The sequence below is a fragment of the Hesperophylax consimilis genome, chromosome 20, assembly GCF_061612785.1.
Source record: "Hesperophylax consimilis isolate HC1 chromosome 20, BYU_Hcon_1.0, whole genome shotgun sequence".
In the NCBI taxonomy this organism is placed as follows: Eukaryota; Metazoa; Arthropoda; class Insecta; order Trichoptera; family Limnephilidae; genus Hesperophylax; species Hesperophylax consimilis.
The window spans coordinates 11,569,219-11,586,000 of NC_142855.1; the positions used below are offsets into that span (position 1 = coordinate 11,569,219).

Here is a 16,782-nt window from a genome sequence, read left to right on the forward strand (position 1 = left end):
TGAATAAATTTTATTTATACAGTTATCACTGTAAATAATTGCGTAACATTTTTTTGTTCGCTTTGCAGCTTTCACTTAGAAAACTTTTATGAAGGGTTACAGCTTTTATTTTACGTTTATTGTTATTAACAATACAAAAAAAATGTATTCTAATGTTATATATTTCTGAATTCTTCAATGGGATGCTGATTAAACTTTTATTTTATTTGTTTATGTTAATGTAAAACTGCATAATGCTCACTAACCCCGTATGCAGGGGCTTTGGAGAGTCGTTCAAAATATATGTAGCTTCATTTAACAAAAAGAGTCTTGACGTGTGCGGTCAAGGAGAAAAACCATTTTTTTTTTTAATCATTTTTTTTCTGGTACATACATTGGTATAATTTTACATTAGAGGAAATATTTTTTTTTCAAAAGACACATACTCAATTTGATGCAAATAAAATAAAAAATGCATGAATCACGATGTTCCTTCGCCGCAGAGCCGGCAATGTGCAGGCGTAAATGGAGCAATCCGCTCCCACCGCCGACTTGCCAAAGTACCAAAGAGCCAAGAAATCAAGGAGAGCGATCCATCTGATTGACAATCCGTTGTTAACAGACCGATTGCCTTCTCTAATGCATAGACGCAATGTAGGCATGCTGTGTCTGTTCTACATGTATTTCAATGGAGCCTGCTCCAAGGAGCTAGCAGCATTGATTCCTGATGCACCGGTGCACGTGCGCGAAACTCGACGGACACGAACTGAACACCCGTTCACGGTTGACGTTGGCTTCATGAGAACGGGCCGTTTTTACGACTCGTTTTTGTGTAAGTCGGCTCGTATGTGGAACGAGCTACCGGCATCTGTTTTTCCTCCCTCCTATAATCCGAGCCTCTTCAAGGCCCGCATTAACAAATCCCTTCCTACAGCCCTTACCTTACTCCGCCTCACAACGCCGCCCAACCGGGTGGTGACATAGTTCCCCTGTCTGTGCACTCCACAGGCAGGGACACTCTTGTGAGGTGTCACATAAAAAAAAAAAAAAAGGTACTAATTATACCACCCTTGAGGTTTGGTTTAGGACCGACCCTGCTTCGCCGTGTGTTAACTTGAGAATTATTAATATTAAGTCTATATTTATATTATTTAAGACATACACTATTTTACATTGTGATTCAGCATGTGCCTTTTTAAATTCCCTCTCAGTGAACATGAATAGTTACAATGCAAACATGAAAAAGGTTTTTTTCCGCTGTGAGTAAACATGTGTTTCTTTAAATATCCCTTTTGAGAACAAGAATATTTGCAGTCAGAACATGAAAAAGGTTTAACTCTACTGTGAGTAAGCATGTGGTTTTTTAAACTATCTTGTCGAGAACTTAAGAAACTGCAGTAAGAACATGAGAAAGGTTTTTCTCTGGTGTGAATAAACAGATGTTTTCTTAAATCTCCCTTTAGAGAACATGAGTAGTTGCAGTCAACGCATGAAAACTGTTTGGCCTCACTGTGAGTAAGCGTGTGACGCGTTAAAGTTCCTTTTAGTGAACACGAATAGTTGCAGAATGCACATGAATAAGTTTTGCATTTACTGTGAGTGAGCATGTGGATTTTTAAACTTTCCTTTCGAGAACACGAATACTTGCAGTAGGAACATGAGTAAGGTTTTTCTCCAGTATGACTGCGCAAGTGTACTGTCAACACCGACTTATATGAGCAGGAGTAGTTACAATGGGGACATGATAATGTTTTTTCTCCAAGATGAGTCTTAAGGCCTGTGAATAAGTCTGAAAAAGATGGGGATAAAGCTTAGTAAATATGTAAGTAAAATCGTTAACATGAAATAACTAAGAAAGTGCGGTACGTGAATTCAAATAAATAAAACCCGTTTTACCTGTTGTCTGAGATTTTTCCTCAGAGTGCTCGAAGCATTCCCTTTTGACATTCGGGGGATCAATATGTATTTCCTTATAAGAAATTGCCCCTTCTCGGGATCCTGGTTCTACCTTGATGGTACCTGGAAAAGAACAGAAATACATGATATGCTGAGACATACCGAATATTACATTCAATCGTACGTTCGTCACTTTTAAAGGAAGTAGTAGAACAAAATAAGTTAATATAGAGACTTTTTGTAGTTAACTTAAAACTATTGGTTCTGTCAACAGTATGAATGTATGTTTTTGATAAATCAACATCAACATTTCCTTCAGAGATCAATAATCATAAGATTTCAATATAGGTATTTAAACACCTACCTATTTAAAATTATTAATCATATATTTTAAATAACAAAAAATTTCAAATAAGGAATTTCACAAATCATACAACAATATTAAATCAAAAATATTAATCAAAAATTACAACAACAACAATACGGAGAGTGCACACGCATTATTTTTATCCTAACAAAATCATCTAAAGCAGTCATAAAAAGTATTAAATTTAAAGTGTTTCACCTAATTATATTAAATTAACACTGGCTTAAAGTTTACTAATTGTCAGAAAAGTATATAGTGCATTAAAAGTGTTTAAAACAAGGATTAGTGTAATCAAGTGACAGTTGCTATAAGCCCCCCGCGCCCGCACCTACACCGCCCGCGCCGACAGCGGTAGTACTTACACGCCCTACCAAAAATCCAGGGGTTCACAACTGTTTAAAAAAAAAAAGAAAAATAAAAATAAAAATAACAATGGCTCTGAGTGATAAAGCTTCGCAGTACATTACCAAAGTAAATGCGATAATCAGTGGATTGATCTCAATCGTTCATGAGCCTAGCAATAAATTCTCTAAGGAAAATATCGTAAAAATAATACCAAAAACAACCGAACTTATGGCTACGATTGCAGAATTGGTAGTCGATTTTGGAGTAATGCAAGGAGAATTAAATTCAATGAAAAATAATACGCAACTCAGCAGGACCAACCCGATTGACATTAATATGGGTGATATTGTCACCGAAATGGAAGATAGGGCCATCAGATCTAACAACGTCATATTATATAACGTTCCCGAGAGCTTGTCTGATGAAAAGGCAGTCATCATTACGGAAGATAGAGATAAAGTTTCTTCGGCTATAAAAGCTATCGACCCGTCATTAGATCTAATCAACGTCAAAGTATTCCGACTGGGTGCCAAGAAAATTGCCAACAAAAATCGTCCAATTAAATTGGAATTTACAAACAATATCGCACCGAGAACTCTCCTACGTAATAGCACCAAATTTAAAGACGGAATCAAAGCAAGTAATGACTTAACCATCCTCCAAAGGAATCAATTGGTGGAGCTTAGAAAGCAGTTATTGTTCCGTCAAGAGAATGGTGAACCAAACCTTACCATAAAGTACATAAACTCCAAACCAACTATTGTTACAACCCTTCCAAAAAACGACACAATGTAAACAAACTGAAGTGCTATTACCAAAATGTCAGAGGCATGAAAACTAAACTTAAGGACTTTAAAATACATGCCCCAACACTGCCACATGACATCCTCATTCTTACGGAAACCTGGCTGGAACCATCCATCAACTCTGCTGAGCTTGGTCTACCCCACCATCATATTTACCGGTCTGACAGAAGTCAACAAACCAGCGCTAAATCTAGAGGCGGTGGCGTCATGATAGCTGTCAACAAGATACATCCTTCAAAACTTCTGAAAACCAAAAATTCTAATGTGGAACAAGTTTACATTTTACTAAACGGCAAAAATCAAAAAAATATCATAGGCAGTGTTTATATTCCGCCATCATCAGATATAAGTGTATACAAAAGTCATTTCGAGGATATTGAACAACTGTCGTTTAAATTTCCAAATAGTAAAATCACTATCATCGGTGATTACAATTTACCGAAAATCAACTGGGGTACCCGCGACAATTCTACATTATCTCAAAACTCTAGCTTAACTGACACAGAAAAAGAAATAGTTGAATTATGTGATTTCCTTAACCTAGTTCAATTAAACAATGTAAAAAATGACAATAATAGATTACTAGATCTTGTTCTTTGTACCGACTTGTCAACTGCGGTTGGAAAGTCACTCGATTCAGTTCTTCCCCCTGATTCTCATCACCCACCTTTAGATATTACTGTATTGTGTAACCCTATAAAATGCCAAATTAAAAACCAGACACAATATCCTAACTTTAATAAAGCCAATTATGTTGCAATACGCGATTATCTATATAACACTGACTGGTCTATACTAGAAGGAGGTAATCTCGATGAGAATATTAAAGCCTTTTACGATCATCTATATAAAACCATAGAAAACTTTGTCCCAATTAGTTATAAACTATCTTCAAATTTCCCTCGCTGGTTTAGCAAGGACCTCATTAACATAGTAATTGAGAAGAAAAAAGCGCATAAAATTTACAAAGAAACAACAAATCTTTCTGATTTTATAATTTTCAGCAAGCTGCGAAAAGATTGTAATAAATTATCAAACATTTGTTATAATAATTACATTAAGAATGTGGAATTTTCGATTGGTAACAATGTAAAATATTTTTTCAACTATTGTAAAGCTCAAAATAACAACAACCTTGGCATACCTGAAACTATGCACTATAAACTGAAAACTTCCTGTAAAATCAAAGATATTGTCAATTTGTTTGCAGATTTTTTCAAGGATGTATATGAAACAGATATCCCTGATGAAGACATTCCAAACTTTGAGTCCGATATAAATTTACAACTATCTCAGATACATATTGAGATTAAAGAAATTGCAGCATGTATCAAACTACTGGAACCTAAATCGTGCTCAGGGCCAGATAAAATTCCCCCCGTATTTCTAAAAAACTGTGGGAGTAGTGTCTCTTACCCTCTGTACCTACTATTTAATCAATCACTTTTAACAGGCAAGTTCCCACAAATATGGAAAAATAGCTTTCTCACTCCTATATTCAAAAGCGGAGACAAGTCTTTAGTTGAAAATTACAGACCAATATGCATACAATCGTCAATACCAAAAATTTTTGAAAAGTTAATTCTCCAAAAAATATGTTCTTGCATAAAATTTAATATCTCATCATTTCAACATGGTTTTATCTCTGGACGATCTACCTTAACTAACCTTACACTGTATGAACATTTTATCTCTGGTGCTCTTGCTAATAGAGAACAAGTTGATTCAATTTACACGGATTTTAGTAAAGCCTTTGATAAGGTTTGCATTAAAATTCTTATAAATAAATTGTCTAAATTAGGAATAAGTGGTAATTTATTATGTTGGATTAAGAATTATTTATCAAAACGTGTACTAACTGTCTGTATTAAAGAACACTTATCTTACGAATTTGAAGCCACTAGTGGTGTGCCTCAGGGTTCGCACCTTGGTCCAATATTGTTTATACTATTCATAAACGATGTCACTTCCATATTCACTGATGTTAACATATTATTATTTGCCGATGACATGAAAATATATAAAATCATAAAAAATATATACGACTGCTTGTCCCTCCAATCCAATTTTATAAAATTCGTAGAATGGTGTACCATTAACAAACTTACACTTAATATAAAAAAATGTCAAATCATGAGTTTCTTTAGAATTAAAAACCCTATCAAATATAGTTACTCTTTTAACAATCACAGTTTATTGTCAGTACCTGTAATAAGGGACCTTGGAATAACCTTCGACTCTAAACTACTATTTACCAATCACATTGATATAATAACGGGTAAAGCAATGAAAATTCTGGGCTTCATTGTAAGAATTTGTAAAGATTTTAAAAATATCCAAACATTTAAAATACTATATACAACTCTGGTTAGGAGTCATTTAGAATACAATTCCCCCATATGGAACCCTTTCTACAAAAGCCATGAAAACTCCATTGAAAGAATCCAACGCAAATTTCTCAGATCAATTAATTTCAAATTAGGTATTCCTGCGGTTGACATAAACTATGAATCTTTATTACAAAAAATGAGACTCTTATCGTTAAAAGATAGAAGAATACTCAATGATCTTATTTTCTTATTTAAAATAAACAATAACTGGTTTGACTCCCCTGAATTGGTCTCATTAATAAATTACCATGTACCTAGTAGACCGACTCGACTCAAAACACCTTTTCACTGTGACAATACTATGACGAACGCAGAACAAAACTCAACCATCAATCGCTTGCATATTTTAGGCAATGAATATGCTAATATTGATCACGCTGCCGGTAATCTGTCTTCATACAAAAGATGCGTTAAACTAAATTTGTTTGCTAGTACCACGTAAATACATCATGTAAACATAATATGCCTACCAGTACTTCTAAAACTATTAATGCACTTGAAATCATAAGTACTTGTAAAATTTATCATATCGGTTAACATAATCCAGGATTTATTACTTTTATATTTAAATCATTGTCGGTACCTTGAGATAGGTATCTTATTGGTACATTTTATTGTTTTATTTCAATCTTTAAATTTTTATTTTTATTTATACTTTTTCCTAATAAATTATGGTTTGTACTTTAATACTTTATATTTTAAACTATTCACTTTACAATTTACTTTTATACATTATAGTTTTTATACACTACTTATTACCTTACTTTTTACCTATTTTCTTAAATTTTACTAACATTATACTGTTATTCTTCATGTTGTTGTACTATTATAAGTATGTCAATTATGTTAATGGCACGTGTTGTGCCGTATATGTGTAAATAAATAAATAAATAAATAAATAAATATTTTAATCGGTTAAAAAATGTACATAAAAATTAAACTTGAATGGGGTCACGATTCACGATACTTGGCAATGAGGAAACGTCTCAAGAAGTACAAACTCATTTAAGGAAATTTAAAAAAAAACATCAATGTACTAACAAAGGGAGGTGTCGAAAGCAAGCGTTTATCCTGGATGCGAAAAACTTATCATGACACATTACGCTATATTATGCGCGCATAATTTGAGCGTGGCATATACGTATTATATGTTGGGATGACACGCTACGCTATAATCTTCCTCAGGAGAGGGGAGCAGATCAATTGGGGGACTGCCGCGGAATATCACTTCTTTGTATGGGAGCTGTCACTTTGACAGATGACAGCGGCGTAGTTGCGGCGCTCGGTAAATTGTTCTGATCCCTTCTCCTGTCGTTGGTAGGAAGGGGGTCGCATAATTTTCAAATATAGCCTGGCTAGCAGATCACGGCGCATTTCGCCGCCACGCCCACACTTATAGTATAGCACATCATCTTTTTAGGTGTGGCAGGTCTGTATGGGATTGTATGGCGAGCAATATGGAGTTATATAAAACGCTTTGAACTTACTAGCTATCCGATCACTCTCCGAATACTGCAAACACTCCGTCTTCACATCTGAGGAGTCGGTTTCTATAACCGTAAGCGGCATTTCACCTCCACCCTCTTCCTGGGGCCCTGGGTCAATCTTGATAGAAACACTCTCTAAGTTGAGAATATCCATCGCACTGCTAGAGTTCTGTTATATATTCTGATAGATATTGGTCCCAGCTTAAAATTAAAGGTTACTTTTAAGAACTCCGCTTCAGGAACAAATTTTTGAAATAACACTTCGTCTTAATTACAACAGAAAACACTATTTCTTCGCGTCGGTGCAAGTAAAAGATGAACTAAAGGATCTTTTTTTTTCAAAGTTCAAAATTTCACGTGATATGCTTGTTTCAACGGTGTGTTTTTTTTCTTGCTAGTGTGGTGTGACTTTGTCCGTTGTTTATTGTACTAATTAAGTTGAAACTGTTAAAAGTATGAAAAGTGTTACTTCAACAATGTGTGTTTATAAAGCATAAAGCGTTCTAAAAAAAATTATGACTCAAATAGAATATTCACTGATCAATCTTGTTTGTGAGTCGTAACAAAAGATTTTAGTTTTATAATAATCTGATAATTCAGCACAGAAAATTTAATTTATAGAAACATTACAGGCTAGATAAAAGACAGGCTTTTTAAAAAAACAACGCTTGATTTCAACTTAAAAATCTAACGGAGACAACTATTTTAGTCCGGGGTTTAAGTAAACATGTTTGTAGGTAGTTAATTTGGATTTCACAATGTATGTGCATTTGATAACCTTAAAACTTAACTTTGATTGAGAAAAAATGTAATTTTAGTGCATCTTTTACCATCTCCCCGATATAAATAGTTTGTTGTTGTAGCAATTGTAATAACGAAGTCCTATTTATAATGTTATTGCGTACTAAGCATGCAACGGAATTCGACAGGTTCATATAGTTTTGGAGTTGAGCAGATTACATAAACACTCTATTGAAAAAAAATTCTCTTTACTTTTATAATAACTATAAACAAAAAAAAAACTTTTTCTACTTAAATATATTATACTTAGGTACTTGAAATATAGAAATGATTTTATATTACCCACACTCAGGCAGTGCCTTAGTGGGTTTTCATTTCTTGTGTATACAATTTGGTAATATATATTATGTTATTATTTACTGTCTATTATTATGTATAATATATGTAAAGAAATGAAAATAAATAATGTAAAAAAAAAAAAAAAAAAATCAATCAATCAATCAACTCGAAATACGTCCACTAATCTAAATCTAAGACAAGTGCTACACGATTAACAGCATTTATTTTTAATTTAAATGAAAGTACTACAACATATAACGATATTATCAAGCACAAAATCATTAGAGGCAGTCAGTCAGTAGTATAAGGAACGTGTTAAACAAATCTTACAGATTATAAACTCAATAAACGCGGGACTATAAATAAACCACTCAACGCGGCACTTTGGATGAAAAACAAACGTCAGTTGAAGTCAGATTGAGTCAGATGATGACAAAAATTGCAATTGTTGTCCATAGACAATCTTTGAAAACACTAGAGGATTAAACAATTAGACTTAGTTAGACAGCAATTTTCATTTTAGAACGTAAAGTGGTTTTGAATGTTGCCCTAGCTTAGAATCAATTATGTGGACAAATAAATTGGTGCGAAAATTTCGAATTTTCGTTTAAATTATAAATACAGTTTTGAATAAGGGGCCGTTCAAGTATTACGTAAGCAGATTTATCACAATTATTTACCCCCTCTTCCCCCTTGTCACCAAAAGTAAGCAAAGCTCTTACCCCCTCCCATGCTTACGTAAAAATTGGTACCTATCTGCATTTTTCTATGTATTTTGTTTTTTAAGCGAGTACCTAAACTTATTAATTATTTGTGGGAATCCCCGAATATGTATTCTGTTTTCAAACATAGACAATGTGTAAAAAAATATAACTACTGCTGAGCAGTGCTGACGTAATCACTATCTCGACCCCCCACCCCCCCATGTCATCAAAAATAAGCAAAGCAAAGACCCCCCTGCCCCCCTATATTGCTTACATAATACTTGAACGGCCCCTAAAGGGAAAAATAGCAGATGGGTTATTTGATAAAAAAATATGTCAGGCAGCGCGGGCCGAAGCCTTCATGGCTAAAGGCTTTTATCTTGTAAATGCGCAGTAGCTAGAGTGCGTTACTAAGTTCACTGTTTCTATTAAAAACGTTCTCCACAAAACAAGTCTGAGTTCCCAGCGTGAATGACAAAATGAAATATCTTTTTGTTTTTAACATATAAAGAATTATAAAAAATCTCCCCTAAACTAATTATAACAATTTTTAAATACAAAATCAATCCAAAAAAATTATGACTTCGTATAAAAATACTGTAAAAAATTCTTGATATTTTTATTTAAAGTTCATTCAAATTCACAGTTCAGATTCTGTTAGCGATATATTCAAAACAAATTTCTTTATATTCATCCCAGTGCTTAAAACTACTAGTCATTATCATTTTCAAGAAACTATTATCATGCAAAAAAAAAATTAACAACTACGCCGCCCAGTATCGTGAATGTTTTCATAAATACAAGACTCTCGAATCCATATCACAATCCAGATAATATATAAATTTTTTGACGCGCGTTTGGAGACAAGTACTGCGGAATACTCTATATTTCTGTTTTTGCCTATGCAAAAACACGCGGTTGTCTATGGACGTTTCTATGGAGAAATTCACCTGACGTTTTCAGTTTTCCAACGGCGCGGCGCGTCTGTCCTGTATTTGAGGAGATTTGTGGTTAGCTTCGGTTTCATGTTTTTCTGAAGTACAACAACACTTTAATCATTGCGTGCTGCCTTTTGTGATTAAATTATACTGTGTTTCTACGAAACCATTAATGTTTGTATTTTGAGGTTATATTCGTACGATTTGAACTGTTTCATTGGTGACAATGGCTATTTGTTAGATGTTTCGTTAATAATTATTGTACTTAGATACATATTAAAAGCGTTTTTAACTTTTGGAAGCTAATCACTTGTTATTGTGCTTTAATTCGTTGTAATGTGAATCATATTTGGTAAATATATATAAAATAGGATTACGCTTAATACGCACAAATAAGTATTTCAGTTTCCGGAAATAGAAATTTACGCATTTATTTTTTATTAATAGTTATTTCGTTAAAATTAAAACCGATTATTGGCAGCCACTGTTGTTGTCAAAGTTTTAAGTTCAGTTATTTCTTCTCTAATTTAAACCAATATTTAAAACTTTGACCCTAAAACAGGTTCTCAGCTTGTCAGTTTGAGTTTAATGAAAACATAAATAAAAAACCACTTTTAAAAAAATTATACAAATTTTGTCAATGGTTATGGCGTGATGAAAAGACGTCAATTTAACCGTTTTTTTTGTTTACGAAATAGCTGCTAAAATGCATTATTTTCCATTTTCGGAAGCTGAAATAATAGTGGTACATCTATTAGGAGTGCGTATTAACCGTGTCCTTATTTTCTGTACACGGGGTATCTTGGGGGTGGCGTGCAATAACTTCAGGAAGTGATTCTACGTGATGGTAGAAGTATTTTTTTTTTTTTTTTTTTTTTTTTTATTTATTGAAACATATAAACAAGGTTACAATTTTTTAACAATATAAACAGAAATATATCAATCACTCTCCTAATAAAGCAGCTGCTTGTGTTTAGGAGAGGACAACAAAAATATTTTTACATTTGTTTAAATTAAACAAAAAATATTAGTAATAAAACAAAAAATAACACAAAAAATAACAATAAAAGTAATAAAAATATAGGTTAGTTAATAAATGATTCAAAGAATTTAAAAGGCAAAAACATATTTCTAAACAATAAGTAAAGTTATGAGGTGGTACAAGAGTATTTTAATTTAATTTTTTTTTTATATTTTTCGTAGTTTTCTTCCGATCGTATATCAAGGGGTAATTTATTAAATAATTTTACACCCTTGAATATATAGTGATGTTGTGCTGTTGTGGTTCGTGCTAGTGGCACGGTTAGTCCTCCAACAGATATTATTCTTTTGCTAATATTCAATTGTGGTAAATTATTTTTACTAAAGAAATCTTTATGTATTTGTAGAAGTGCAATTTTGTCATAAATTTTTGTAAGTATAAAAGATTATCGCACCGCACTAAGATAAAGTTTGCTTTCAGGTCTGATTGATTGCTAGTATTGCTTGCACGCTCCGACAGCCGAGACATGGACCCCCCAGACCCAGATGATGTCACCGTCAAGACAGAGCCTGATACTGCAGGAAGTGAACTGCCGCCTACAGATATGGACATAGACCCGTCGGATGTTAAGCAAGAATGTTTGGAATATTCCATGAGTGTTGAGCAAACGGCCGGTAAGAATTATACAAGAATGTTTTTGCAAGATAAGCAAAATATCCAGAATAACTATACACGATTAATAGGCACAAATTATTTTAATAATAATACGTGGATGATTTGTGTAGCAGCGTTTTTGTTAAAAATTACCTCAAGGGCGCTGAACAAATATGTATTTCTTGTCACGTATTTTAGTGTAGTAGTTGTAGAGAATGATGATCTCTTTAAAAATATTTTTGGACAATAGGTTCGTGAATTAGAAAATTACTCACTTGTTCTCAAACAAAATACTAGGCTATTTAATCAACTTAAAATATATTAGTATAACTAATAGAATTTTAACTACGACAAGTAATGGTAGTGCGGTACAGCGAAGTCACTGTTCCTCAAACAAAAGCGATCGCAAAAAAAAAAGGATTAGTATTAAAATTCATTAGTGGATAGTATTTTTTATTTCAAGTCTTCCCAGAGTCACGTCCTTTAGCCTTCTTTTTGATTTGAGAACAATCGATCTTTTGAGCCTGCTTCCTCAAGGAGCTCCCCCCTCGGTACGCTCGCAGCGGAGGGCTGGGCCACTTGCTCCTTTCGCTTTATAATAGAAGTGAGTCGTTCGCGAACGAGTCGGCTCAGTGAACCGGATCTTTACACCGATCCGTAAGATCCGGTTCCCAAATCAGCCGCTCACTCGTTCGCGGATCGGTAGTGACTCACCCGTTCGGGAACGGTGAGCCGGTGACCCGGTGACCCGGTGACCCGCTTCACTCGTTCGCGAACGAAGAGCCGGTGAGCCGGTGATCCGGTGACCCGCTTCACTCGTTCGCGAACGGTGAGCCGGTGAGCAGGTGACCCGCCAGACCCGAAGAGCCGACTCACCCGTTCGCGAACGAAGATCCGCATACATCGTTCAACGGATCTCACGGCTCGCGGGTCACTACTGACGTACTGACCGGATTGATCATATATACGACATAATAATACTGGTATTCCCGCTTGCATAACATTTTTGTTGTTGTGTCGGCACTTATTTAGTTTATTATAACAGGAACAAGGAAGAGTTATAATATGTTCATGGTTTATTTTCAGTTAATCATTGATATAGAAATAATCGTAAAAAAGTAATGTTGGCATTGAGTACTTACATGAACGACGTTTAGCTATTATTCTCACACCGAAGTATTTTGTTTCACAACACAATTTTTATATTATTATTACACTTATTTGGGACAGAATTAATTTAAAATAGATTTAAGTTTATTTTCATTGTTCTATATTTTGATTCCATTCACCAATTGATTTTTTAAAACTTAATTTAAAGAAATTTTTTCAATAGTATTGATATAGATTATAGATTTTAATTTAAAAATAACACATCTGACAATTTTTGTGGCCGCGGAAAAATGATTCCAAATTTCACTCTTTTTTCTTGTGGAAATCATGGTAAATTTAAATTAAAGCTATTATAAAGTTCGTAATTATGTTTTCCGGGTAAAAAAAACTAAAAAGCGATAAGAAACGTGATTCAACGATTACCGTACGATTGAAGTTTGACGTTTTGTACCAAAAACCTAACAAAACAAAAGATTTCTCGATTTCATTTTTTCATTCTAATAAAAGGGTATTCCAATAAAATTGGGAATCCCCTTTGAATATAATCATAAATATACGATATATTGATCGATTTTTCTGGGCAAAAATTTTGTCTTCGAAATATATAATATTCCCAAAGAAGCAAAAATGTCGGAATGTTTCCTCACGATAGCAAGGTCCCATCTGACGAAGCGCAGTCCTGAGAAATGACCTTTAAAGCATTTATCTTTTCAGCTCATTCTTCCGGAGGGAGCTTTGTCAGACGCAACCTGTTATGAAACATCATAAAACCCTAAAAATATTTTAAATGCAACTTTTATAAAAGAAAAATGAAATCTCATGGTTTCATGTTTAAATACTTTTATTTTATAAGCAATAATTATTAGCCTAAAACACTCATCCACATTGAAAAATCTCCTGATAAAAGATACATGACGCCAACGGGACTTGAACCCGTGTCCTTTCGATTTCCGGTCGACAGCTCTGACCACTGAGCTATGGCGGCTTATCTCTTATCCGCGAAATAATTCAATATATTCTAGTGTTTCAGGCTAATAATTATTGCTTATAAAATAATTGTTACCCTTTGTGCTATGCATAAAAAATCTTGTCTTAAACATTAGTTTACCAAAAAAAAAAAAATAAATACTTTTAATTTCACCAAAACATAAAAATAGCAAATTGTATAATAAACGATCCAATTTGATTTCGGTCACAATGTACAATTAAAATAAATTTCACTAGCGAATCTTAAACATCTTAGGACACTGTAGAGTGTAGAACACATGTCGATTTCAATATCTGTAACATTGTATAAGATCGACGACTACACGTATGTATTCTTTTATCGCGAAGAACTTTGTTTTTATTTTATTTATGGAGGGGGGGAGGGGGGGGGGGTTCAATCGAGCCGGTTCACTGAAGCGGATCTTTCAGGTGAACGGGACCCAGTGAACCGGCTCCCTCAACTGAGCCGCTTCGCCCATCTCTACTTTATAAAGAAGACGAGCTTATATGTAACTTAGCGTTTGGACGCCTTCGGCAAACTCCGGCTGGTATTGGGATTGCTTCAGTAGGGATGTGCCGTCGTGTGTCGATTGAATTTTAACCCACATGTTACATTATATAAGGCCCTATCTTATTACTAACTATAGACTAGATAAATTATTATAACAACTTATGGCTAGCAGATTGTATCCTCCGGATCGTCGATCACTTATCTAAAAATATATGTGCAATGCATTTGAACAATGAACGTGATGCTGGGTTAAAATATACATATATTATGTACAATTGTTTCGGCAGATAATATAATATAGGACCATACTTACCTAGACTGAGAAACTACTGCTTCAATCACGGGAAATCCAAAATAATGAATTTTATAATAGTTTGACGCCTTTTTTTTCCGCCATGTTTTGATATTATAATTATATTTGCAGGATTTGAGGCTAGTTTTTTTTTATAAAGCCCAAATCAACCGCGAAACGGTCACTTAAAAAATAATGGCCGCCGAGTAAACAAGCAATTTTAATGTTAACGATATAACTATTAAAAAGGCTTATTTTCTATTGCCGGTGGCTGAAATAGTTATTCCTTATGTTATTAAATTGATAGAAAGTATATTTTTAAATAATTTGTGCGTATTAACCATGTCTAACAATTAAGTAAAAGATTTACGTAGCATTTAAAAATCAATTCATTTATTCTCTAAATCCCGCCCGTCCTAAAGAGACCATTGTTTTCACCCTCTGTACAATTTACACAACGACACTCACATTAATATCTGAGATAATATCGTGAATCTTTTTAACCCAGATAATGTCACCTTCGAGATGGACCCGGGGACTGAACGAGAAGGCGATGGTGAACTGCCGCATACAGATAGTGTCAGCTTCAAGCTGGAGCCAAATACTGTAGGAGAAGGCATCGGTCAACTACCGCGTTCAGATATAGACACAGATTTTCTGGATGTTAAGAAGGAATGCTTGGAATATTCCTTGAGAGTTGAGCCGTCACGTGGTAAGAATTACACGAATAATACACTCGGCGTCACAAAAATCGCACATCTTTTAAAATAAGTTTCAAACGTAAGTTTACCCGAGCCAATAAATCTAGAGAAACAATATTGATTTCAATCGAAAGTACATTTACCGATCAGACAATAGTTTCATTTTATAAGTGATCAAATTTTCCGAGGACGGTACGTTAAAAAAATGCTACGCATATACTCCTTAAGGTGCCACAATTTGTTCTCCCTGGGCCATAAAAGGAGATGTTTTAAGTCAAATGTAGATCATTCACTATCCGGAGGTTGAAGAGGACACATGTGAATAATTAGTGCCACAAAACAACCCCTTAAAATGGACACCACAGCTGATGAAGCGGCTCAATTGGTGGCACTACTGCAATCAGGGTTACGACAATGCGATGTTGCTCGGCAACTCAACCTAAGCCGTTTTGCTGCTCCACTGGTTTTCCAACTGTTTCAAGCGACTGGTAGCTTCATCTAGAGACGCGGATAAGGGCAACGACGCAGCATAACGAAAAAAACAAGCTTTATTTTTATTATCTCATAAGATTCTACGACAGGTGCGATTTTTGAGACGCCGAGTGTATTTTTGGAAGATTATTTATTAAAATCGGAATATATGTCCGTTTTTGAACGAAGCGGATCGAGAACACGTGTTTCTATCGTTATTTTTTTTCATTTTTAATTCTCAGGACCTTTCAACTATATTTTTTTTAAAACGTAGTTTTTTAATCTTTCGAAATAAAATTATCAACTTTTGTATTTTTTTACATTAACCCCACGCAGGAGACCCTAAGGAAAATTCCCTCAGGGCCTGACGTCTTTGGGGATGCTGTGTGGAGGATCTTTTTAAGGAAAAGAAGGAGAGGAGTCTAAGGATCAGTGTGTACAGGAGTGAAGGATAAATGATATATCCCTTCTGCGCAAGGCGATGGGTTTTGAGAGACTTGTTGGAACGTTCAAAGGGTCTCTCCAAACCAGCCTCTCCCGATCTGGCACACCATGCAGCTAGGCAGGCGCATCCTGAACACACCTCACCAAATGTATAATTTTCTCAATTGGAACATTAATACAATTGAACCTTTTTTATTACAGTTACACAGCCGACGGAAACACATTGCGAACTCGATCTTAACTCTGGCAAGTTAATCACACAAAATGCACTGCCTGATTCCTCATCAAAATCATTTAAAATTGTGGCGGTTCATAGAATAATAGACCAAAGCGATATTGTTTATAATCTATTGAAGGTTACGCCTTTTACGTCTTTTTCGCGGATAGAAAAGTTGAAAATTGTAGCTAATGGAAGACCAACTCCTGATTTAAAAATAATCAATGTTAAAAGAAAAAGTGGCAATCGAAATTTTAAACCGAATATATATTTAAAATTTTCGTGGATGACTGGATCCCAAAAGTTAAACCGTATGTTTTGTTGGCCATGTATATTGTTTTCTATTCAAAAAAATGTCTGGAACTTCTCGGGTTACATTGATTTAGTTCACTATGTTGAGTCGGCCATAAGACACGAACAA

At 34.4% G+C, this 16,782-nt stretch overlaps 1 protein-coding gene across 2 annotated transcripts; it reads left to right on the plus strand.

Annotated features, from left to right (window-relative positions):
- The first annotated feature begins 10,030 nt into the window (after positions 1-10,030).
- LOC149414084 (uncharacterized) lies at positions 10,031-16,141 on the plus strand. 2 transcript variants are annotated; one of them, XM_089643857.1, is made up of 4 exons: positions 10,031-10,166; positions 11,455-11,648; positions 15,037-15,240; positions 16,037-16,141. In XM_089643857.1, exons 2-4 carry the CDS (start codon positions 11,501-11,503, stop codon positions 16,066-16,068), a joined length of 384 nt encoding a protein of 127 aa, XP_089499983.1. In that variant the 5' UTR covers positions 10,031-10,166; positions 11,455-11,500; the 3' UTR covers positions 16,069-16,141. The 2 variants fall into 2 exon arrangements, with proteins under 2 accessions (XP_089499983.1, XP_089499982.1); XM_089643856.1 differs by lacking the exon at positions 16,037-16,141 and having other exon boundaries at positions 15,037-15,299.
- Positions 16,142-16,782: the final 641 nt, after the last annotated feature.